The sequence below is a fragment of the Cyprinus carpio genome, chromosome A17, assembly GCF_018340385.1.
Source record: "Cyprinus carpio isolate SPL01 chromosome A17, ASM1834038v1, whole genome shotgun sequence".
Classification (NCBI taxonomy): domain Eukaryota; kingdom Metazoa; phylum Chordata; class Actinopteri; order Cypriniformes; family Cyprinidae; genus Cyprinus; species Cyprinus carpio.
In genome coordinates this window covers 21,491,150-21,512,560 of record NC_056588.1, presented here as the reverse complement: position 1 = coordinate 21,512,560, position 21,411 = coordinate 21,491,150, and the positions used below count along the sequence as shown (strand labels likewise).

The following is a 21,411-nucleotide window of genomic DNA, read 5'->3' as shown; positions in this document are numbered from 1 at the left end:
GAAAAATATGAATTATTGTCCAGTCAGAAAGACATACACAGGCACATATTTGGATATTGGTATATATATATATATATATATATATATATATATATATATATATATATATATATTATTTTTTTACACAAATTACAGCTCTCAGTCATGCCTGTTTTGAGGCATCAATTCCACCACAAACAATTTTTGCCCTAATAAATCTTTATCTAAAGTTATTGTACTTAACTATTGAGATAATATTGTTCATGAAGATCATGCTTGAAGGAATAAATCTGTATCCTGCATATTTTCAAAAAAACAATAAAATCTGTAAAAACTCCTAAAATAAAACATATAAAAAAAATAATAATATTATAAGAAACTTACAAATGCATAAATGTGATGTGTATCAAGATACATTATGATGTAATATAACAAAGTACAATATTCAGTTTTCTGCTCATAAAATCTACATAATATAATCATGTAATTAATACAACAAAGTACTTTCCCTGCATTATACAGTAAAAGTGATTTTTGGTTTACAAGATGTAATTATCTTCTGTGATAATCTACAAAGATGTACTGTAAAATGCAAATAACCTTTAGTCCATGTGTGAAGTCACAGATGAAGTGTTATCAAATACAAATCCACTGGAACTGGAGCTGTGTTAAGTGTCTAGGATACATAATCCCTGATCCATCAGCAAACTATGAGCTCATAAAAGTGTGTGATACCATACATTCAATGATAAGACGAATCACTGTAAATATGGCAGATTTATTAGGATCCATAATCTGTTTGCTAAAGTTGTTTGGACAGGAATACACCTGTAATCCTAACATTTATGCACACAATAACACCAAAAGGCTCTTTAGCAGATTAATCTGTCTGTAAAATTGGACAGATTGCTGTTTTATATAAGAAATCTCTTTTCCCCACCTGTCTAAAATATTTTTGGTAACTATAGGTACTTGTGTCCCTGTGTAAAATAAAATTAAAAAATTAATAAATAAATGGATGAATGAATGAATGAATGAATGAATGAAAATTAGGTTTTAAAAAAATGTAAAATACGATTACAATTATTAATGAATTAATATTTTGATGCATTTTGGATTTACAGCTTTACAGAATTACAGCTTGACTGGAAACAGCGTACAAATTTCTTCACACATCACATCTCATACTTAATGTTAAGCTTGATCTCTATTATCTTTATTAAGTTTGAGTTGTAATTTGTGTAAAAGTATCTAAATTATATTCACATAAATATTGAAATGGTTTATGATTATTTTACTCTGTTTAGATTATCATTCATTCATTCGTGCTGATTCATTTTCATAGTTTAACATAGTAAGTAGGGAGGGTACTGTAACATATTAAGTCTGTGTCTGGGACATTGGTGAAATTATAAAATCTATGTAAAAAATGCCTCAAATAAATTGTAAAGGCAAGGCAAAGATTTCCAGAGACCTGTTTCATTAATAGATAGATAGATAGAGAGAGTGAGAGAGAAAGAGAGAGAGAGAGAGAGAGAGAGAGAGAGAGAGATAGATAGATAGATAGATAGATAGAGAGATAGATAGATAGATAGATAGATAGATAGATAGATAGATAGATAGATAGATAGATAGATAGATCCTCTTTCTCTGATTCTGTTTCCAGACTGTCCAATATCAGCTGACGTCACTATTGGCAGATGCATCATTCCACATCGCTGAATAACTGGTGAGTGCATCAGAAGCTCTGTCTGTTTGAATGCGGCTCTATGGGATTATTGGAGAGTGTACATGCTACTATTTGAACTCTATTGACATTTTTCTTTTACCACACCTCCTCCTCTCCTACTTCCTGTGAAAGAGTCAGCTATGTTCTCCTCGTCCAAACCCTCCCTACTCTCGCCCTGGACCTCCATGGATCAAGCTGACTCGGACGCTTTGGATATCAGCACCAAAGTGCAACTGCATGGGGTTCTGTGGAAGAGACCTTTTGGGAGGCCCTCAGCTAAGTGGTCCCGCAGGTAATATTGGGACCTAACTATACACAGTCTGTAATCAAATTAAAGGCATTTATAAGACGGTTTTATTAGGAGGTTGTTTTATTTTAGTTTGCTGTTTTTCTATATTTGTACTTTGCATGCACAGACAATGCATTTGTTTGTTTTTGTTGTTCTGGTCAGCAATGGAGTGTAATGAAATATACAATGTTTTGGATTAGATAGTACAGTGAGGCAAAAGGACAAGCTACGGAATTATTAGTATTTTTTCTTCTTCTTTTTTTTTTATTATTTTTTATTTATTTTTTTTTGCACTGAGATTAAGCACATTATATTTTTGTGTGGTGCCTTGTTGTGTAATGCACTTTAAAAGCATTAGATGATATTGAGTAACCTGTCATTATAAACTGAACTGAGATGAGCTTTATGAGCTTTAAATGTGCCTTTAAAGCTGAGTAAGTCAGATCTGTGAAGGAAGCAGTGAAGGGTTTTCATGTAATGCTTCCTGTACCTATTGTAATGGACAGAATGTCTTCATTATGCGCAGTGTTAGCTGTGAGGTTATTATTGAATTTCTTGTTGCTGTTTGTGCTTTCATAACAGATTCTTCATCATCAAGGATAGTTTTCTTTTGTACTATGCTGAGAACGAGAAAAAAAGCTTTGAGACCAATAGATATTTCAACATTCACCCTAAGGTACACAGACATTTGCGTTTCTTAGAGTTACACATTTATTATTATTATTATTATTATTATTATTATTATTATTATTATTATTATTTATTAAACTCTAACCAATGAAATATTCATATATATATATCTATATATATATATATATATATATATATATATATATATATATATATATATATATATATATATATATATATATATTTAATTATTAGTGCTGTCAGTTGATTCAAAAAATAACTTTATTAATTGCATATTTTTTTCTGAAATTAATCACGATTACTCACGATTAATCCCACCTAACATTAAGGTTTTTAAATATACTTTTATATTGCAAAATCTCATATTTAATTAAGGTAGAAACAACACAGTGATAGTGCATTTTTAATATTTGTTTAATAGCATGAAGTGTCTTTTGTTTAATGATGGGTTTTTTTTGTTTTTGTTTTTTTTTATGACTGAAGGCGAGTATCACTGATAGCACTATTGATGTCTCTATGGAAACTGTTTCCCCTCTAATATTTAACAATTGTCTAACATTACAGCATAATTGAGAGCCATCAGTTTTAACATTTATTAGACTTTAAAAACATAACTTCTAATTTAAGTGAACTTAAAACCATCTTCACATGAACCCATTATAGTAAATGTCATATTTAGCATACCTGTGCCCTTCAGCAAGTAGGACATATACAGAAATAGAATATAGAAAGTTATCAAACTCTAAATTCTAATTTAAATAAAGATGAATCCTTAAAGCTACCAAAGTTATTGATTCTCTCTTTTTACTCTTCTGTTCTTTGATGAACATATATCACATCAGCTGCATTATTAAGTTATTTCGTCTGCTTTAAGAGCTGCTGCTGCTGAACATGACGCAGTCTCTAATAATGAGCTGACGAGTTGAATCGGGTGTGTTAGAGGAAGGAGACAGTGCTGGGCTGCTCCAGGACAGTTCTGAAAAACACTGCATTTCAGAGACATAAATGTGGCTCATATCATATACAACAATATTTACTTGCATGCACAGTTTTAAGGCAGTTTAATTGTTTGCCGTTTTGGTAACTGCATGACTTAACTGATGACATAATTATGACACTGCATGCTCATAGTGTCTTCTGTACTTTAATATGAAATGATATACAGTGCGCGTTTCCACATCTGTGTGTGCAATTGAATAGCACAAGTACAGTATAACTGCTGACAGGACAGGAAAATTCATTTTTACTGAAATATGGCCTGGCAACATCTCATTTGCCACGTTTGTTGGGATCATAAAGATTTTCTGCATCTAAATAACGCAATTCTTGTCAAGAAAAAAAAAAAAAGAGAGAGCGAGACAGAAGCAGCAGTTTCGAGTGGGGTGGCCAACCCTAGCTCCACCCAGTGTTCGAATTGAGGGGGGGCTGGGGGAGTCCAGGACCCCAAAGCCCCCAAAAATTAACTTGGGGGGTCCCCTGGTTTTTCAAATAAAACTGTAATACTTAAAACATGAATCTAATAAAAAAAAAAGAAAATTAAATGATATGTTGATTGCTGTAATAAATTTAGACCTGCTCATGTCACGTCACATTTTTTTTTAATGCATTGTTACAAAGTTGCACAATATAACCAATCGCACATGATTCTTTTGAGTTTATGAACACAATGGCCAATCAGATGCATCCACATAAGTCATCACAGAAACCTCTTTGAGTTTTTGAACGTGCGTACTAAATGAATCTGGCTAATTTTCTCATCATAAGCAACAAAGTCCAGATGTATGAATTGCATAAATAAGAGATTAATTTATCATACAGTGTATGGACAGCTTCATTGATTATTAATTGACCAAAATAACTGATATTGAACAAACTTTGTCTTAGAATCGATGAACAGCCGCTAGGTTGTTAGGTTTTCTGAGCCATAACGAGGATAAGAAAAAAAAAGAAGCAAAAAAAAAAAGATTTATAAACAACCACAAAAATTAAAATATGATGAGAGATTAAAAGAAATGTGCCAATTTTGCCACTTCATTGATTTTTGTGGAGAAATATATATTTATTTATTTATTTATTTATTTATTTATTTATTTATTTATTATTAATCATTTATTTATTTGTATATGGTCTGGATTAGGGGGACCCCCAAGAGCTTTGCACAATTCGAACACTGGCTCCACCACTGCATTAATTGCGTTATATTTTTAACACGTTTAACTGAAAATAAATAAATATTAATAAATAAAATACAATTTTAACAATCGCGTGCGTTAACGCGCTAATTTTAACAGCACTTTTAATTATATAATCATATAGTTAAGCAATATAACACAAGCAAGATGTGCAGCTGTTGTTGTACTGAATATCAGCACAGCTGTGTGATGATTGCTCACTTTTATAATATAACCAAGCAATTAGATACTAAGTAATGTAAGGAAATCATGTCCAATTTATTCAAGTATACATTTTTACTGGGCATGACATGTATTTTATCTTTTTCTCAATGTAAGGGGTGATTCCATTAGGTGGATGCATCGTCGAGCCAAGAGAAGATCAAGGCATGCCATTTGCCATGGTTATCAACCATGAGGACTTTACAGTAAAAACATTTTCTTCTATTCTATTCTATTCTATTCTATTCTATTCTATTCTATTCTATTCTATTCTATTCTCCTTCTTTTCTTTTTTGTTGCTCACTGTCTCACAATGACAACTGTCAGTGTGAAAACCTTATCCCACTATGTTTTTGAACAATTTTGGATAACAGAAGGGCCACCATTCAAGTGGGAATTAAAAATTCCATGGAGGGATATATAAAAGATTTTAAAATAAATATGGTGGGTAACTCGAAGCGAGGGTAAATGCAACTGATACTCTACTGCCATTGGCTCATCTCCGTTCGAGGGGAGGGGCTTACTGGTAGGTCAATTGTGCATTCCAAAACTATAGGCCTATCAGAAAAGGATGGGATGAACCAATTCAAGTAAATGAATCATACTTTTCAAAGCTACATTATGCGAAAAAACAAAGAGCTATTAAAAACAAACCCACCCACCAGAATCTTGTCACTAGAGTCACTATAGTCTTAAAAAAAAAAAAATAAAAAAATAAACAAAATAAATTAATAAAATAAAATAAAATAAAATAAAATAAAATAAAATAAAATAAAATAAAATAAAATAAAATAAAATAAAATAAATTTTTTACTTATCCTTTGCAGGGAAGCATTGTCCTGGCTGCTGAATCGGTGTCAGAGCAGAGCCAGTGGGTGGAAATGCTACAAGAGTCAGGAAAAGTGTGAGTGAACTTCTAACAGCATCTCTTTAAAAAATTCTGTATTCTGTAAAAAAAAAAAAAAAAAATTATATGCTATAGATTTTGTCTGAAAGTAGTGTTACTTACACAGTAGTGTGTGTGTGTGTGTGTGTGTGTGTGTGTGTGTGTGTGTGTGTGTGTGTGTGTGTGTGTGTGTGTTTTCATGAAAGCACCTGGAAGAATGCTCAGTTGGGTGAGGCTATGATTGAGAGTCTTGAAGCTCAGAGCCTACAGCTGGCTAAGGAAAAACAGGAATATGTGGGTATGGTCACATCTTCTCTTAGCCTTCACATTTATATTTCTCTCCCATGAAGTTCTAATTTATTAAATGTGTTGTGTTTTTGTTTGTCAGATAAGCTCATGGAGGAGACAGAGGAACTGTGCTTGCAAAGAGAACAGAAGGAGGTTAGCTCTCTCTTTATATTTTGATATGTATAAATTTACATCAACAAATGTCCACTTGTGCAGTGTTTAAGTATATTATGCTGTAGGTTTGTACACAGATATGTTTAGATATTCAATCAATGCATGTAAATTGAGTGTTGGGATAAATATGTAAATATATCTGTGTTCATGTGAGTGTTTTTATGTTTTGTAGGAGCTGGAGAGACTGAATCAATTGCTGGAGGAAGAAAAGCTGAAGTTTGAGGAAGTGGTTCAAGACCTGAGAGCAGAACAAGATCAAGTTAAACTGTAAGGCACTCATCCAATCAGTATCTATCTATCTATCTATCTATCTATCTATCTATCTATCTATCTATCTATCTATTAATAATATAAAAAAAAATTTATAACAAAAACATATAAAAAAAATGGCTCTACACAAAAACACATCTTTTGTATAAATAAAATATTACATGAATAATTGACATGTTAAATTTACCCTGAACATAGAACTTCCCCTGAAACAGTTTCTATTGCTTTGTGTTGGTAGAGATCTGGACGGTACTGCTCAGTGTCTGACAGGAGTGGAAAATGAGAAAGAGGAGCTTCATAATCTTACCACACTTCTGCAGAAGTCTTTAGAGGTATCAGGAAATAAACATTTTAAAATATAATTTTCAAAATAAAATAAAAAAAAACTCCTTACAAAATCCTAGTAAACCTAGTGTGATCAGGAGGACCCAGATTTGAAGCACAAAAAAAACAACAACAAAAAAAAACATGCAGCAGCACTGATCTGAGGTGAAATTATGTAATGTGAGAAAAATGAGACTGCAGAGTTATATGAAAGACATTATACAATAAAGTTCTAGCTTGTTACTATCCATGAGGTGTGTCCCATTAAAAAAAAAGTAAAAAGGTCCATAGCAAAAGTCTGACTCTGTCTCTTCAGGAGTTATCCCAAGAGAAAAAGCGTACCCTCGAGCTGCTGCGAGAAAGAGGACAGGATGTGGCTGAAACAGGAAGTGATCGACGGGCTTCTTTAGACTCTCAGAATCCAGAGGTGCAGCTTCAGGGCAACCTGCGGCAAATCGAGGAGCGGATGAGGGGCCTGCTTAAAGAGAAAGAACAGGCAGAAGAACGGTAAGAAAATCTGGACGATAAAAATGTTTCATTACAAAATATTATTTTCATGTTTAGAGATTTCAGAGTATACAGCAATTCCCTGTTCCAGGGAAACAAACTATTTATTTGGAATGTAGATTCTAGAGCCATTGTTTGTTCAGAAAGTGCATTAGAATAAATGGACTGTTGAGACCATGACAATGGAAATAAATAAGCCATGTCTATTGATTAGATGCGGATGAAAATTGATTAGACGCGAATAAAGCACAAAAGACAGAGAGTGGATTGACTAGCGGGTATGAGTGACCTCAAAAACAGGATATAAATAAATGTGACTCTTCAGTATGGTCCATTACGCATGATACAACAAATCTTACTGTTGCAAACTCTTTTAAAAAAGTTACAAAAAACAAAAATTATCAAATATACTTACTGTTAAAAATTAATTACAAAAAAAATATATAGGCTACTACTTCTATTTAGACTGCCAAAACTTGTATTAAGCAAGAAAATGAATACAAAAATGTATTTAAATTTGAAAACATAAATTACTTTAAATTACATTAAAAATTAAGTACATAAACTAGTATACAAAATGAAAAAATTACCTTATTTCAGAAATGCAGAAAATTAGTGAAAAAAAAATAAAAAAAATAATAATAATAATATATATATATATATATATATATATATATATATATATATATATATATATATATATATATAAAGTTTCTTCAGTGCCATTCTATATTTATAAAATTTCTTCAGTGCCATTTACTACTTTTGAAAATATTCTAGTATGTAATATTTGTAAATACTATGTATTATGCAGCAATCTGTACTCATAAATAAAATCAAAAATAATAATAAAATAAATAATTAATTAATTAATTAATTAAAATAATTTAATTAATTGACTATTTAATTATTTAATTATATTTCATGTAAAGATTAGAAAAAGAATGCCAATAAATATGATAAATAACTTATTTTGTACTTTAACACAGGAAACAGTGAGCCTCTGCAAATATAGCGTCTCTGGCATCTGATCACAAACCACACTTCAGTGCTCTTTCCTACAGCCTTGTTTTGATGGCAGTAAGCCAGACCTTCTCTCTGTCGCCCCTTGCAGGCTGAAAGAAAATGAAACGCGAGCCAAAGTTCTGCAGGAGGAGAGGGAGTTTTATTCTTCTCAAGCTCAAGCTCTCCAGCAGTCGCTCACACAGCTCACAGCAGACAAACAGCACACCGAAGAAGAGCTGAAGGTGCAAACTAAAGTGCCCTGAAACTGCAAAAATTCTCATTATTCTTTTAAAGGTGCTAAAGGCTGGATTTTCTGTAAATCTGGATGTGGAACATTGCAAAAATTCTCATTATTCTTTTAAAGGTGCTATGATATTTTTGCTTTGGATATAACATACAGTGTTATTAGGTTACATGCAACATATGTATCACATTACCTCTCCTAAATCTCTGGATCATCTGCACATCTATTATCACTTCTTACTGATAGAAAAATCAATTGAAATTCTATAAAGGCCCATGTCTGTCTACTCCCCCATACCTCTCCCTTCTAAAATGTATCTCCCGTACACTCTGTCTTCATAATGTACATTATATGTTGTTTATGTGTGTGTGTGTGTGTGTGTGTGTGTGTGTGTGTGTGTGTGTGTGTGTGTGTGTGTGTGTGTGTGTGTGTGTGTGTGTAACAGGCGGAGATGGAGTCTCGTGTGGAACTGGAGCGTAGGCTGAAATTGGCTGAGGAGGCGCTGCAAGATCTAGAGCAGGGTCTAAATGCAATAGAACACACCCATGAGAGGGATGAAAGAATGAAAGGAGACGTCAGCCATCTCCGCAGTGAGTACATTCCATTAGCCATGTTCTAATACTGAGGATTTTTGCTACAACGTTAAAATTTAACTTGCTAAATTGCATTTAAGTAACCATGTTGATTTAAGTTCGCATTTTCAAAGTTTAAATTAAGATATTTTTAATGAAACCTGACACGGATTATTGACACTTGAATTAAAACACTCGGTTCATATGAATTTGTTTTACAATGCCTTTATAACCTTTTTGGATCTTCAAAGTTTTAGTTACCTGAACAGAAACTAAGGGTGAACTAACCCTTTAAGGTTGAATGCAATTTAGTAAACTTTAAGAAGTCACTGCATTTTGTATAATAAATAATTATTAATAATACAAATAATCAAATAATATACATAACTCTGGATTTAAAGGGTTTACAAATTATATATACAGGTGCATCTCAATAAAATAGAATTCCCTCATCAGTAATTCAACTCAAATTGTGAAACTCGTGTATTAAATAAATTCAATGCACACAGACTGAAGTAGTTTAAGTATTTGGTTCTTTTAATTGTGATGATTTTGAAAGGTTTCCTGAGCCTTCAAAATGGTCTCTCAGTTTGGTTCACTAGGCTAAACAATCATGGGGAAGACTGCTGATCTGACAGTTGTCCAGAAGACAATCATTGACACCCTTCACAAGGAGGGTAAGCCACAAACATTTATTGCCAAAAAAGCTGGCTGTTCACAGAGTGCTCAAGCACAGTTAACAAAAAGTGAGTGGAAGGCCAACGTGGGGAAAAAAAAAGATGTTAACCAGAAACCGCAGTTATGAAGTGGAAGAAAATTCAAGAATTTGTGGTGAAGACAAGGAATGGATGATAACTGGTGTCAAGGCATCAAGAGCCCCACCACAGCCTGTATGGAGGACAGTTGTCAAAGCAAAATCGATCTTAAAGAATTTGACTGTTGAACTTCACAGATGGAAAGGATTTCTTTGGAAACCAAAGGTCCTGGGTCAGAGTCATCAAAGTCCAGAGCCACCACACACAGCATCTGTGGAAGGAATTTTTTTTTTGAAAACCAAAGTCACTGCACCCTTCTTCTACCAAGAAATTTTGGAGCACTTCATGCTTCCTTCTGCTGACCAGCTTTTTGAAGATGCTGATTTCATTTTCCAGCAGGATTTGGGCACCTGCCCACACTGCTAAAAAGCACCAAAAGTTGGTTAAATGACCATGGTGTTGGTGTGCTTGACTGGGGTATTGTGGGGTATTGTCTATGGGGTATTGTCAAGAGGAAAATGAGAAACAAGAGACCAAAAAATGCAGATGAGCTGAAGGCCACTGTCAAAGAAACATGGGCCTCCATACCACCTCAGCAGTGCCACAAACTGATCACCTCCATGCCATCTGAAGTAATTAAAGCAAAAGGAGCCTCTACCAAGTATTGAGTACATGTACAGTAAATGAACATACTTTCCAGAAGGCCAACAATTAACTAATTTTTTTTTTATTTTTATTTTTTTATTGGTCTTATTAAGTATTCTAATTTGTTGAGATGGTGGGTTTTTTTCGTTAAATATGAGCCAAAATCATCACTATTAAAAGAACCAAATACTTAAACTACTTCGTGTGCACTGAATTTATTTAATACACAAGTTTCACAATTTGAGTTGAATTACTAAAATAACTATAAATGAACTTTTCCAAGACATTCTAATTTATTGAGATGTACCTGTATATTTTTCCCCCAGCGCAAAAAGAGGGCTTATTGAAACCATAAAGCAAAAGAGGCAGCTGTTGTCTGTGTGGTTGTGCAGCTGGTACATTGTCAGATGAGTCAGTAGAAATGCTTAAACCCCCTTATTTGTAAGGACATTGCCACCACATACTGTCTTTATGACGTGCATCCTGGAAGGCTTTTAAATGGCACTGAATGAGTTCCCAGGCATGCTGGGATGTTGGCAGCCTTTCCTTCGATATCCGTTCCAGCTCAACCATTAAGAAAAAAATAAATGAATAAATTAAAATATTAATTTTGGAAAGTCAAGTGCATCCAAATCCAGTTTGCCAACAGCAATGTAAATTAGTACTGCAATTTCTTTTCCATGAGGAAACTTAACTCGACTCGAAGGCATTGTTTAGGCATGGTTGCCAGCATTCTTCAAACTATCTTATAATATGTTCAGCAGAAGATGATTTTCGGATGATTTATCCCTTTAACGTTGTGCATCTGTACCGTTGTGCATGTGTACCTCTAGTGTTCTTTGAGGAATGTATTTGTGTTGCGGAGATTGAGGCCAAGTTACCATCCATCATGAAGAATGCCGTGTATCTGCATAAAGCTGCTGCTCGACGCATCAAAAGCTGCCGTATCCAGAGACGGGCCTCTAGGCAGCACTGGTGTAAGTGTTACACATCGGTGCACGTATGCACACATGATGTTATTGCTATTTCTTCTATTAGCAGAAACAGCACTCTCTGTTTTTTTTTTGGTTTGATTGAAGGTTTTTTTTTTTTTTTTTTTTTTTTTAAATGTTAAACATTTAATGCATATATAAATTAACATTAACCTGTTAACATCCACTCCACTAATATTGGCACCCTTGGTAAATATGAGCAAAGGTGGCTACATAATGTAAAAATAAATCTCATATTATGAAATAAACATTTTTCTCCAATGCATGTTGGCCAGAATTATTGGCACCCCTGGAAATTCTTATGAGTAAAATATCTCTGAGTAAAATATCTCTGAAGTATATTCCCATTCATAATTAATTTTTTTTTTTTTTTTTTTTTTTTTTTTTAGCACACCAGGAGTCACCCTGGCATGAAATTGTCCAGCCATGACTTCCTGTTCCACGGGATTATAAATATGAGAAACATAAAGGCCAATATTTTCTTAATCATCCATCACAAGTAAAACCAAAGAGTTTAGTTCTGATGTGCAGAACAATGTTGTTGAGCTTCACAAAAGAGAAAATGGCTGTAAGAAAATGGCTTAAGCATTGAAAATCCCCATTTCCACCATCAGGGCAATAACAAAGTTACAATCAACAAAAATGTTACAAATCTGCTTGAAAGAGGATGTGTGTCTATATCGTCCTAATGCACAGTGAGGAGGAGAGTTTGAGACTCTCCAAAGATCACAGCTGGAGTATCACAGAGATTAGTTGAGTCTTGGAGTCAAACAGCCCCTACATCACCACATGTTGTCCGGGAGGGTTCCAAAAACAAACTCTAGCATATTCAGTTGTCAGATATGACTGGAACTTCAAACAGGACTGGCTTTTATGGTCAGATGAAACTAAAAAAGGAGCGTTTTGGCAGCAAACCCACCAGATGGGTTTGGTGTAAACAGGGATAAAAAGTACCCCATGCCCACGGTTAAATATACTGCCAGATCTTTAATGTTGTGGGCCTATATTACTGCCAGAGGTCCTGGACATATGTTCAGATAAATGGCTTCAGATATTAACAGATATACAATCTAAACCTGACTGCCTCTGTAAGAAATCTTTTAATGGGCCACAGTTGGATTTTCCATCAGGACAATGATCCAAAACAATAATCAAAATCAACACAAAAATGCATCACTGAGCACAAAATGAAGGTTCTGTCATGGCCATCCCAGTCCTCTGACCTGAACCCTATACAAAATGAGTGAGGTGAACTGAAGAGAAGCGCCAACCTGGTTCTAGAGAGATACTGTCCGAAGGAATGGTCTCTGATCTCTTGTCAGGTGTTCTCCAAACTCATCCGGCATTAACCGACATCATCCGACAAAACTCAGAGCTGTTATCTTGGGAAAAGGACGTCAAAATAATTGTGGCCAGCGTGAGCCAGAGAAAAACATTTATTTCATAATGAGAACCCCCCCCACACACACACACACACACACACTCAATTTCCATTGTTTTACTTCAATGATAGGTTAGAATTTTGTGAATTTTTAAATGAAAGAACAAAAGGATAACAATGCAGATTTATTTTCACAGCCACCTTTGCTCATATTTACCAAGGGTGCCAATATTAGTGGAGGGCACTCTATATGTTTAAAATTATGTAATAGTTGGCATAAGCTATTAATTGTTATTTCACTGATTTTACAAATATGTGTGAGACACTAATGCCACATTTTGTGGAATTCCCAAAATGGCTTCAATGTTTTGGTTAAATTTACTCTAAATATATTCTCTTCACCTTCTGTTGTCATTGTTACAGTGAAGCACTCTCAATCATTTGCCTCTTCTCGTGGTGCCTCCTCCACCAGTCTTGAAGAGCTGAGAGAAACAGCCCTGCGTCTGACTTCAGACAGCTGTTTGAGACAGCGGGCCTTCAAGATCATCAGCCACCAGAAGACCGTTCAGTCTGAGGACTAACAATATTCTGACAGATGGACTGACAGAACATCCTGGGAGAGAGGGGAAGTTGTTATGCTGTGTAACTTCTGGTGAAAAGTTAGACATTCATATTTCAGTAACGGGAGTCGACACATGCAGAGTGCTGTCATACTTTGGGACTATATGACCTTCATATTTTGTCCTTGTAGATTTATAACATGGTAGAACAATATAAATGCGAAATGTCAAATGTTTGCTTTTAGTGAAAATAAATGTTATTCAAATTAAAATGTATTTAAAACCTAAGGAGAAACAGTACAATGACCTGTAAAATCTCAACACAGTAACTATGTCGAAACTGAAAATATGTGTGTGTGTGTGTGTGTGTGTGTGTATGATAGAATGATAGAATGTATAACAGCTTTAATAAAGGAAAGAATTACAATCCCATAGAGCATTGCAAATGACATAAATTAATAATAATGGACTTAAATATTTAAAGAATGGTTGATTAAAGATATAAACCATAATATTTTATGTTTATTGCAAAATATGCATTTGTAGTATATGCATATTTATGTAGTTTAAGCTTGTAGGAAGACCGACTCAGGCCTATATAAGTTATCCTTAAAGATCAATTTCCTAATGGAGAAAATTAATGACATTTTTGTTTTACTAATTTTATATATTATGTTATCGACTGTTAGACTCTATGACATAGTTGAGCCAAACCTGTCTATCACAGGACAGAGATCACAGGATTTCAGCTAGAACTAACTTTTGACAAAATATGTATTTACTGCATAAGTTTATTAACCCTTCCAAATTATTCTAAAAAAATCAAATGTAATGTGAATTCATATAACATTATGTCCAGAAGCATAACACAACTAAATAATTCAGATTTTATTTTATTTTTATTTATTTTATTTTTTTTAAATACAGTATGCCATTTTCAAAACTGAATTGTTGGTTCTCAAGTAAAGCATCACCCTGCATTTCACTTTTTAAATAAACTAGATATGAAACATCTGTAGCCTACATAAAACATTTTCATTGCAATTAACAACAAAAGAAAAAAAAAGGCACTGAGACGAAAATATAACAATTTGAGAAGATATACTTTTATGCTTAAAATAAAAGAAACAACAAAACATTTTAACAAAACAATCTGTTTTTATCAAACTGTAATTAACACTTGCTTTGTTGCTTTGTCACTAGCCCTAAAAAGCTTTGTTATGAATTACATTCAGAATCCTTTTTTTTTTCTTTGTCCATCTTCATGAAACCGAGATTATTAGCTTAGTTATGATTCAACACGATTCTGCTTCCATTTAAAAAGCCCTTAAATTTAACCTATGATACAATATGAAATTGTACAAATGAAATTGTTTCTTTGGGCTTTTTATGATATTAAAAGTGGTGTTGATATGCCATCTGGATATGCTGGAAGTAAAATGGCTTTAGTGTTTATTAAACCTTTCAATTACGTCATGCCTAGCTGAGTCACTGCCAGAAAGGGAATAAGGATCTGTGATCAAAGTGAAATTTGCAGTTTCTTGGGGGTTATTTTTACTGAATCAGGTCACAGATGTCAACATCATCATCTTCTCCATTCCCAAACCTGCATCAGAAGAGACAAACCAGATAACAGACAGTTATTGCACAGAAACTTTGCTTTTCACTCTGTTGTATAAAACAAATAATAATTAAGCTGCACTATCAGACTTGCTTGCATAACAAATTTGAATATATAAATGTGTTGTGCAGTTATCATGCAATAATTATCTAAAGAGCCTGTATGCAGAGGCACTGAAAATGTGCTAGCCCTAAAAACAGTTGTTGACTGCTTTACAGTACAAAAAAAGCCTGTGACAGATGGCTGCCGTGAAAAGCATCAGTGTGGGTTAAGCTCTCATAGGAACTGAAATGCCTATTGCAGTGCTTTTCTCACAGATATCGATGTGAGCTCTCCTCCAACCCTGTCCTCTAGATATGTACCAGGATGACATGGCATTTCTAGTACAATGGGAGTTTTATGACTAGCACCCTGTTTCTTATATGTAATATGAACATTCATATTGCATTAACCATTAATATTCAGGCAATGTTCAAAATAGCAAGATGTACTACTGATCTTACTATTTCTACAGTATATAGCTAGTATGTGTCCTGTGCATAGTATGCATATTTTCCGTATGCCCTGCAACCAAAACGTGCATTATACAAAAAAAGCATACCGGAACAATTTTTCCCAGAATGCAATGCATTCCCATTTCTGCACGTTCTCATTGTTTTATTGGACTGCCAAAAGTTGACATTTTAACTCAAACCTAAATTAAAAATGCAAATTAATCATAGTAGTGACATGTTGTGATGAGGTAATGTCATGTTACAATAATGAAGCACTCAGAAAAATTTATTCTAATTGGTTAGTTGAATTCAGTGGTCAAATATTTCTGAATAATGAGCACTGATGTTTAGTTTATACTGCACAGTAAGTAGTAAGCTAGAATTCCATTCTGAACATGCCGTATGGGAAGTGGAATACTAAAAATGAAGCTTGTGAGAAAAGAAAAGAAATAAGCACACCTGAAGGAATGCAGGGGATGTCAGTATGGATTTGAGCCCTGATTGGTCTGTTGCTGACCAAAGACTCCTGTGCTTCATCAGCAGTTAGGCTGTGCTGAGATCATTCTTTGTCATGTCCTGACTATGGGTCTAGGATGTAATGCTGGGTCAGCATTTAGCTGGAGTTTGGTTTACACACAGTCAAGTCATGGCTCACTCTCCTACCGCCAAGATTCCTAAAACAAGAGTCTCCCTCAAAAGATTTACTCTGGGAGAAACATCCCATCCCCTTTTTCTTTTTCTTCTTCTAAGAAATAAAGCTACCCTTAGAAAGAAGCCATCACTGTTGCCATAGTGCCAAACTTCTCTGTAAACAATGAACTCATTATATACAGTTCTCAAAGCAACATGGCTGCCAAGTTACAAAAAAACAATCATGCCCCGACATATAATCATACACACATAAGCACAAAGTTCTTAAATTAACATTTAAAATATATAAATACAGAAAAATATTTATTTAGATGACATGATGAAAATGATCCAGCATCAGGAATAAATGAATCTTTAGATACAACACTTAAGGGCATGACCATCAATATTGTTGCTGTAGTTTGGTGATGAGGCTAGCATGTAGGCTCAAGCACAGCTTAGTTCTAGACAGATGTGCATGGAAAGAGCAATTAAGTTGCACAGTTGAAGTGCTCACTTCTCAACTAAATTTGCTTTTAACTGTGCCTCCAGGGCCATCTTGTCAAAGGTGCGCATGTTTGTCTCTTCACGAACACGATCCCGCACGTGGAAAGATGCACGCGCCACGGATCGGGCACTTTCCAAGACTGCACGTTTTTCTCTGAAAATCTGTTCACTTTTTTCCAGTTTGCGTTCAATGGACTGCAAGAGTTCTAGGCGACGCTGTTTCTCCTCCTCCTCTACGCGTTGACGGTTAAGCCTTTGAAGTCGTTCTTTTTCCTGCCTGCTTTGCACCACACGTTGGGCCTTCTCCCGTGCCCTCTCTTCAGCTATTTGAGCGGCTTGTTGTGCTCGTCTTCCGGCTTCCCTAGCCCTTGCCTCCATCTGTTCCTTCTGCTGTTGCTCACGTAGTTCAGCAGCCCGTCTTGCTTTCTGGATCTGCTTCTCTTCACGCTTAGCTTTCTCCTTTAACTCTTGCCCACGTTTTTCTTGTATTTGCTCATAGTTTTCCAAAGACCTACTTAGCTTCTCATCGGCTATTCTCCGTGCTTCTTCACGCTCGTCCACTTCTCGCCGTGCAATCTCTTGGATAAGAGCTGCATGGCGCCTCTTCTCGGCACGGTTGAGTCCACGACGCTCCTCTTGAATTTGGTGCTCTCGCTCCTGTCGCCTCAGCTCAGCGATGGTCAGTTTCTCCTTAAGGAGCAGTTTCTCTTGCTCAAGAATAGCAGCACGCTCCTCCTCCAGAGCTTTAAGGTTCTGTTCTTGTAATGCTTTCTTGTGTTTCTCCTCACGAGCAGTCTGTTGCAGTTTCTGCAACCGGCTGCGTTCTTGTTGCTCAGCCAGTTCCTTCCAACGCTCCTCACTTTCCAATGCTTGGCGAAGTTTCGCTTCTGCCGCATCACGCTCCTGCTGGTTAAGCCAGCGCTGCCGGGTAGAAACTTGTGACTGCCATGCACGCTGGCACTGCTGCACAGCCCTCTGTTTCTCCCGTTCTTCACGTTCCCTTCGTAGCTCCTCTAGTCTGCGCTCACTGTCCCATTGCAGGTGTGCTACGTAGCGTGTCTGGCTCATTATGTCCTCCTCTTGGTACCTGGCTAGCATTAGTGCAGCAATCTTTCGGTCTCGTTCTGGGACAGCTTTAAGTCCTCGTCGTTTCACCTCTTTCACAATGCGCTCCACTTTTTGCATAGTCTGTGGAGAGTGGCTAAGGTCTCCCAAGCTCAAACTGCGACCCATCAGGGAGTTAAAGGTAGCTAAAGTGCGGGCACGAGGGCTTGATGTCTTAGCCCAGTGATCTCTTGCCCCATCCCAGCTATAGGATGAGGAAGCAGATTCAGAGGAGGTACATGTGGTAGTTGTGGTGTTTGTTGTTGAAGCAGTAGAGGAACAAAACATGTCACGTCTGCGTTGCAAAGACTCCAATGAGTGGCTTCTGCATCTAGCCTTTGATTTGGAGATGATGTGCCCGTTATGCTGTGCAAATGTACTTGTGATGCCATTGGCAGGACTTTGGACAGCAGATTTTGACACTATTGGGGCAAGCGAAGTTGGTGTCCTTGGAAATGAAGAAGGTTTTGTTATTGATCTGGGGAAAGTACTTGGAGCCTTTGTATGAGCACTGGAGGGTTTTTTTGAACCCTGACCTCCTGGAGCTGACTGAATCGATCGTTGGATTATTGAAGGTTTTGGACCTTGAGGTTTTCCTCCAGATTGTACTTCAAGGGACTTAGACGTTTTGGCAGAAGTTCCTTTAGCGGTAGGAGCAGAGTTCACTGGACTGACTTTTGGAGGAGAGCTGGACGTGGACACTGTAGAAACTTGTCCTGACCCTGCTGTCGTGCTTTTAGGGGTAGTTGATGTAGATTGTTTTCTAGGTGCACCGCTGCATGTGGGTGTTATTTTGGGGGCTGGATTTATTAAATTATGATTGGTTTGTTGAGACAATCCAGCATTAACAGTTTCCTGTGACTTCTCTGAAGCCAGTGGATCAGCATTATTGTTGAGAGCTGCCTGTGGAATTCGCCTCTTCTCCTCTCTGATAATCCGCTCTCTTTCCTCTCTGCAGTGTCGGAGTTTAGCATGTCTATCCCGCTCATATATCTCAAACATTCCTGTGGCGACACGCATACTCCTGCCGGGTGCCTCACGGGCAAAATCAGACAGTGGACGAGGCAGAAGCTCCACAGGTTTCACTCCACAGTGTGCACATGCCTCGAGAGAGTGAGGGCTTGTCAGTACATACCGGCTGCCTTCTGCAGCTGGTGAGTCAAAATTGTAAAGGTCCAGATGTAGTTTTAGCTCTTCTGGTTGACTGTTTTGCTGCTGGCATGGTTCTTGAGAGCTCGGTACAGGTTCAGTACTGGGCTCTGTATGTGGGCTGGAATCCACACTAACATCTTTCTCTCTATCATCACCTGGCTCAGGTCGACATGGTGCTTTAGAGGCTCCAGCAGGGCTTTTAAACTGGGCCCCTCTGAATTTACTCTGGTCATCAGGTTCCAATGGGTCCACCATGGTTCACTATATAAAAAAAAAAAAAAAATACACAAAAAGATAATACTGCAGTGTTTCAATGACAGTGCTGGATGACCCACAAGCAGATTTGTGAAATCACAGGGATTATTATGTTCTGTCTAGAGATCAAAGCTTAAGAGTGCTATCTAAGGTTGAGGGATGCCACAAAGCTTGCACATGCATGCATATTTTTTACGCTCTGCTTCTGTATGTGATGAGGGTTCCCACCTCTGGATAATTACATAAGGTTACACATGCGTGCTGGGCAATATTAAAGAACTCACGCAGTTGCTATTTTTAGAGACTGATTCAGATGCAATCATTCAAGTATGTAAAACCATTTCAATATGTCTCATCACTAAACTCTGCATCTATCTTTCTAACTATCTATCTATCTAGGCCTATCTATCTATCTGTCTGTCTGTCTGTCTCATGCCTCTAAACCTCAATAATGCAGTTATTCACTCAAAATTATTGAAAAAAAAAAAATCATGTCAAAATTATGGAATGTTTCGTTCACTCCATATTAGCGACACATTTGGTTGTGTAGACTGTGTATCGTAAGCTTCGATTAACAACAACATTATAGGCCCCAACAAGACATATGTTGTATATTTAGTAAAGACGCTAGATTTCAAGAAAACAGACTCCAAGAGCCATCCAAAAACACAAATGCTCAAAACAGCCTCTCACTTTGCAGATGGTTTCCAGAGTAGATGTTTTTGATTTTACATATACAGTAAGCGGTCCCTATCACACCCAGCGCAATAATATCTGATGACATGAATGCGCTAGGAATCACTTGCCCACAAGAACATAGGGCACGACGAGATCGCAAAATAAAACTAAGAGTCTTACCGCTATCAGGTCCCACTAGTTTAAAGCAGATCAAGTCATTGATATTTCCCCTCTTCCTCATCAAATGTATTTGAGATTCTGTGGTCGGTTATCGTCTGGTTCTTTCCTTCAGCAGTCAGTCTCCACCTGCTGTTTGACACTCGCATCCTTGGCCGTGAAGCATTCGTGCTCCGCCTCCGTGTGACTGCGCTCTAAAAATATCGTACATATTCAGCCCTTTGTCAGCCTGTTATGGCCATATGAACGGAGAATGAACGGTTCTGCATTGCTGCCATGATGAACATGCTAAAAAATGACATGCGTTAGCCTATGTATTTTTTATCGTATGTCGTGTGGTTTACGCAGACTTGAAAATGATATAGCTAGCATATATCCTGTTTCTGCAACAGAAATAGTAATGCAAATATATTATTACAACTAATGTAACACTAATCAGTTGTTTAAACTGAATTTTGCAAATGGTCCATGGAAATTCATGAGTGTTAATTTTGGAAGAAAAAAAATATGTTTCTGACAGGGCAGTCTGCTCAATGCTGTAATAAGTAAAACTATACGCTAGAGGGGGCAATATGCACAAAGATAACGTGGCTTTAAGGAAATCTGCGGAGCTTACTGTCTACGATGGCTTTAAATGGACACTCTTTGTGCAGTCATGCTACTCTTAAAAACCGTGTGAATTTTATTGCATTAGGTAACTAAATATCAATTCAAATGATATCTGCAAACATTGATCACATTTCTTCAGAACTAATTTCAAGTTTTTTTTTTTTTTTTTTTTTTTTTTTTTTGCAATTAGTTTCAACCAGTTCCTCCCAAGGTCATTTTTTTGTTATTTATGAATTCATGTATGACTTCCCTTCCAGTTCAACAGCAACTGATGAGTGATTCGAGACATTATCTATTCACATGTTTACTGAACTCAATTACGCCCCAAAAGGGTCAGATTGCCTTTTGTCATAAATTTGAATGGTGTAGCAAAAAGTAAATTATTATTTTACTGTTATTTATAGTACTTTTGATACTAATATGGGTGTATTTTTTTTTTTTTTTTTTTTTTTTTTTTTTGTAACTTGGTATCACTAAGCCCAATTCACTTTCATTCAACAGAAGATGTGGACAATACTTTTATCAAGAATCCACTTTTTG

The 21,411-nt window shown here is 36.0% G+C and overlaps 2 protein-coding genes across 4 annotated transcripts; one reads left to right on the top strand and one right to left on the bottom strand.

Moving 5' to 3' along the window:
* Window positions 1-1,513: 1,513 nt before the first annotated feature.
* On the top strand, window positions 1,514-14,473 carry LOC109107287 (pleckstrin homology domain containing, family D (with coiled-coil domains) member 1). The gene is made up of 14 exons (XM_042774426.1): window positions 1,514-1,708; window positions 1,841-2,000; window positions 2,580-2,673; window positions 5,158-5,247; window positions 5,869-5,945; window positions 6,134-6,225; window positions 6,316-6,368; window positions 6,562-6,656; window positions 6,898-6,991; window positions 7,300-7,490; window positions 8,605-8,737; window positions 9,185-9,329; window positions 11,545-11,688; window positions 13,508-14,473. The coding sequence occupies exons 2-14, from the start codon at window positions 1,849-1,851 to the stop codon at window positions 13,663-13,665; spliced, it is 1,518 nt and encodes a 505-aa protein (XP_042630360.1). The 5' UTR covers window positions 1,514-1,708; window positions 1,841-1,848; the 3' UTR covers window positions 13,666-14,473.
* Window positions 14,474-14,524: 51 nt separating this feature from the next.
* On the bottom strand, window positions 14,525-20,596 carry LOC109107286 (coiled-coil domain-containing protein 177-like). Of its 3 annotated transcripts, none has more exons than XR_006162190.1 (3): window positions 20,266-20,596; window positions 15,867-19,413; window positions 14,525-15,250 (listed from the first exon to the last, which is right to left on the bottom strand). XR_006162190.1 is itself a non-coding variant. In XM_042774425.1 (2 exons), exon 2 carries the CDS (start codon window positions 19,405-19,407, stop codon window positions 16,903-16,905), a length of 2,505 nt encoding a protein of 834 aa, XP_042630359.1. In that variant the 5' UTR covers window positions 19,408-19,413; window positions 20,266-20,596; the 3' UTR covers window positions 14,525-16,902. The 3 variants fall into 3 exon arrangements, 1 of the variants encoding a protein (XP_042630359.1); XR_006162189.1 differs by having other exon boundaries at window positions 16,219-19,413; XM_042774425.1 differs by having other exon boundaries at window positions 14,525-19,413.
* Between the last annotated feature and the right edge of the window lie 815 nt (window positions 20,597-21,411).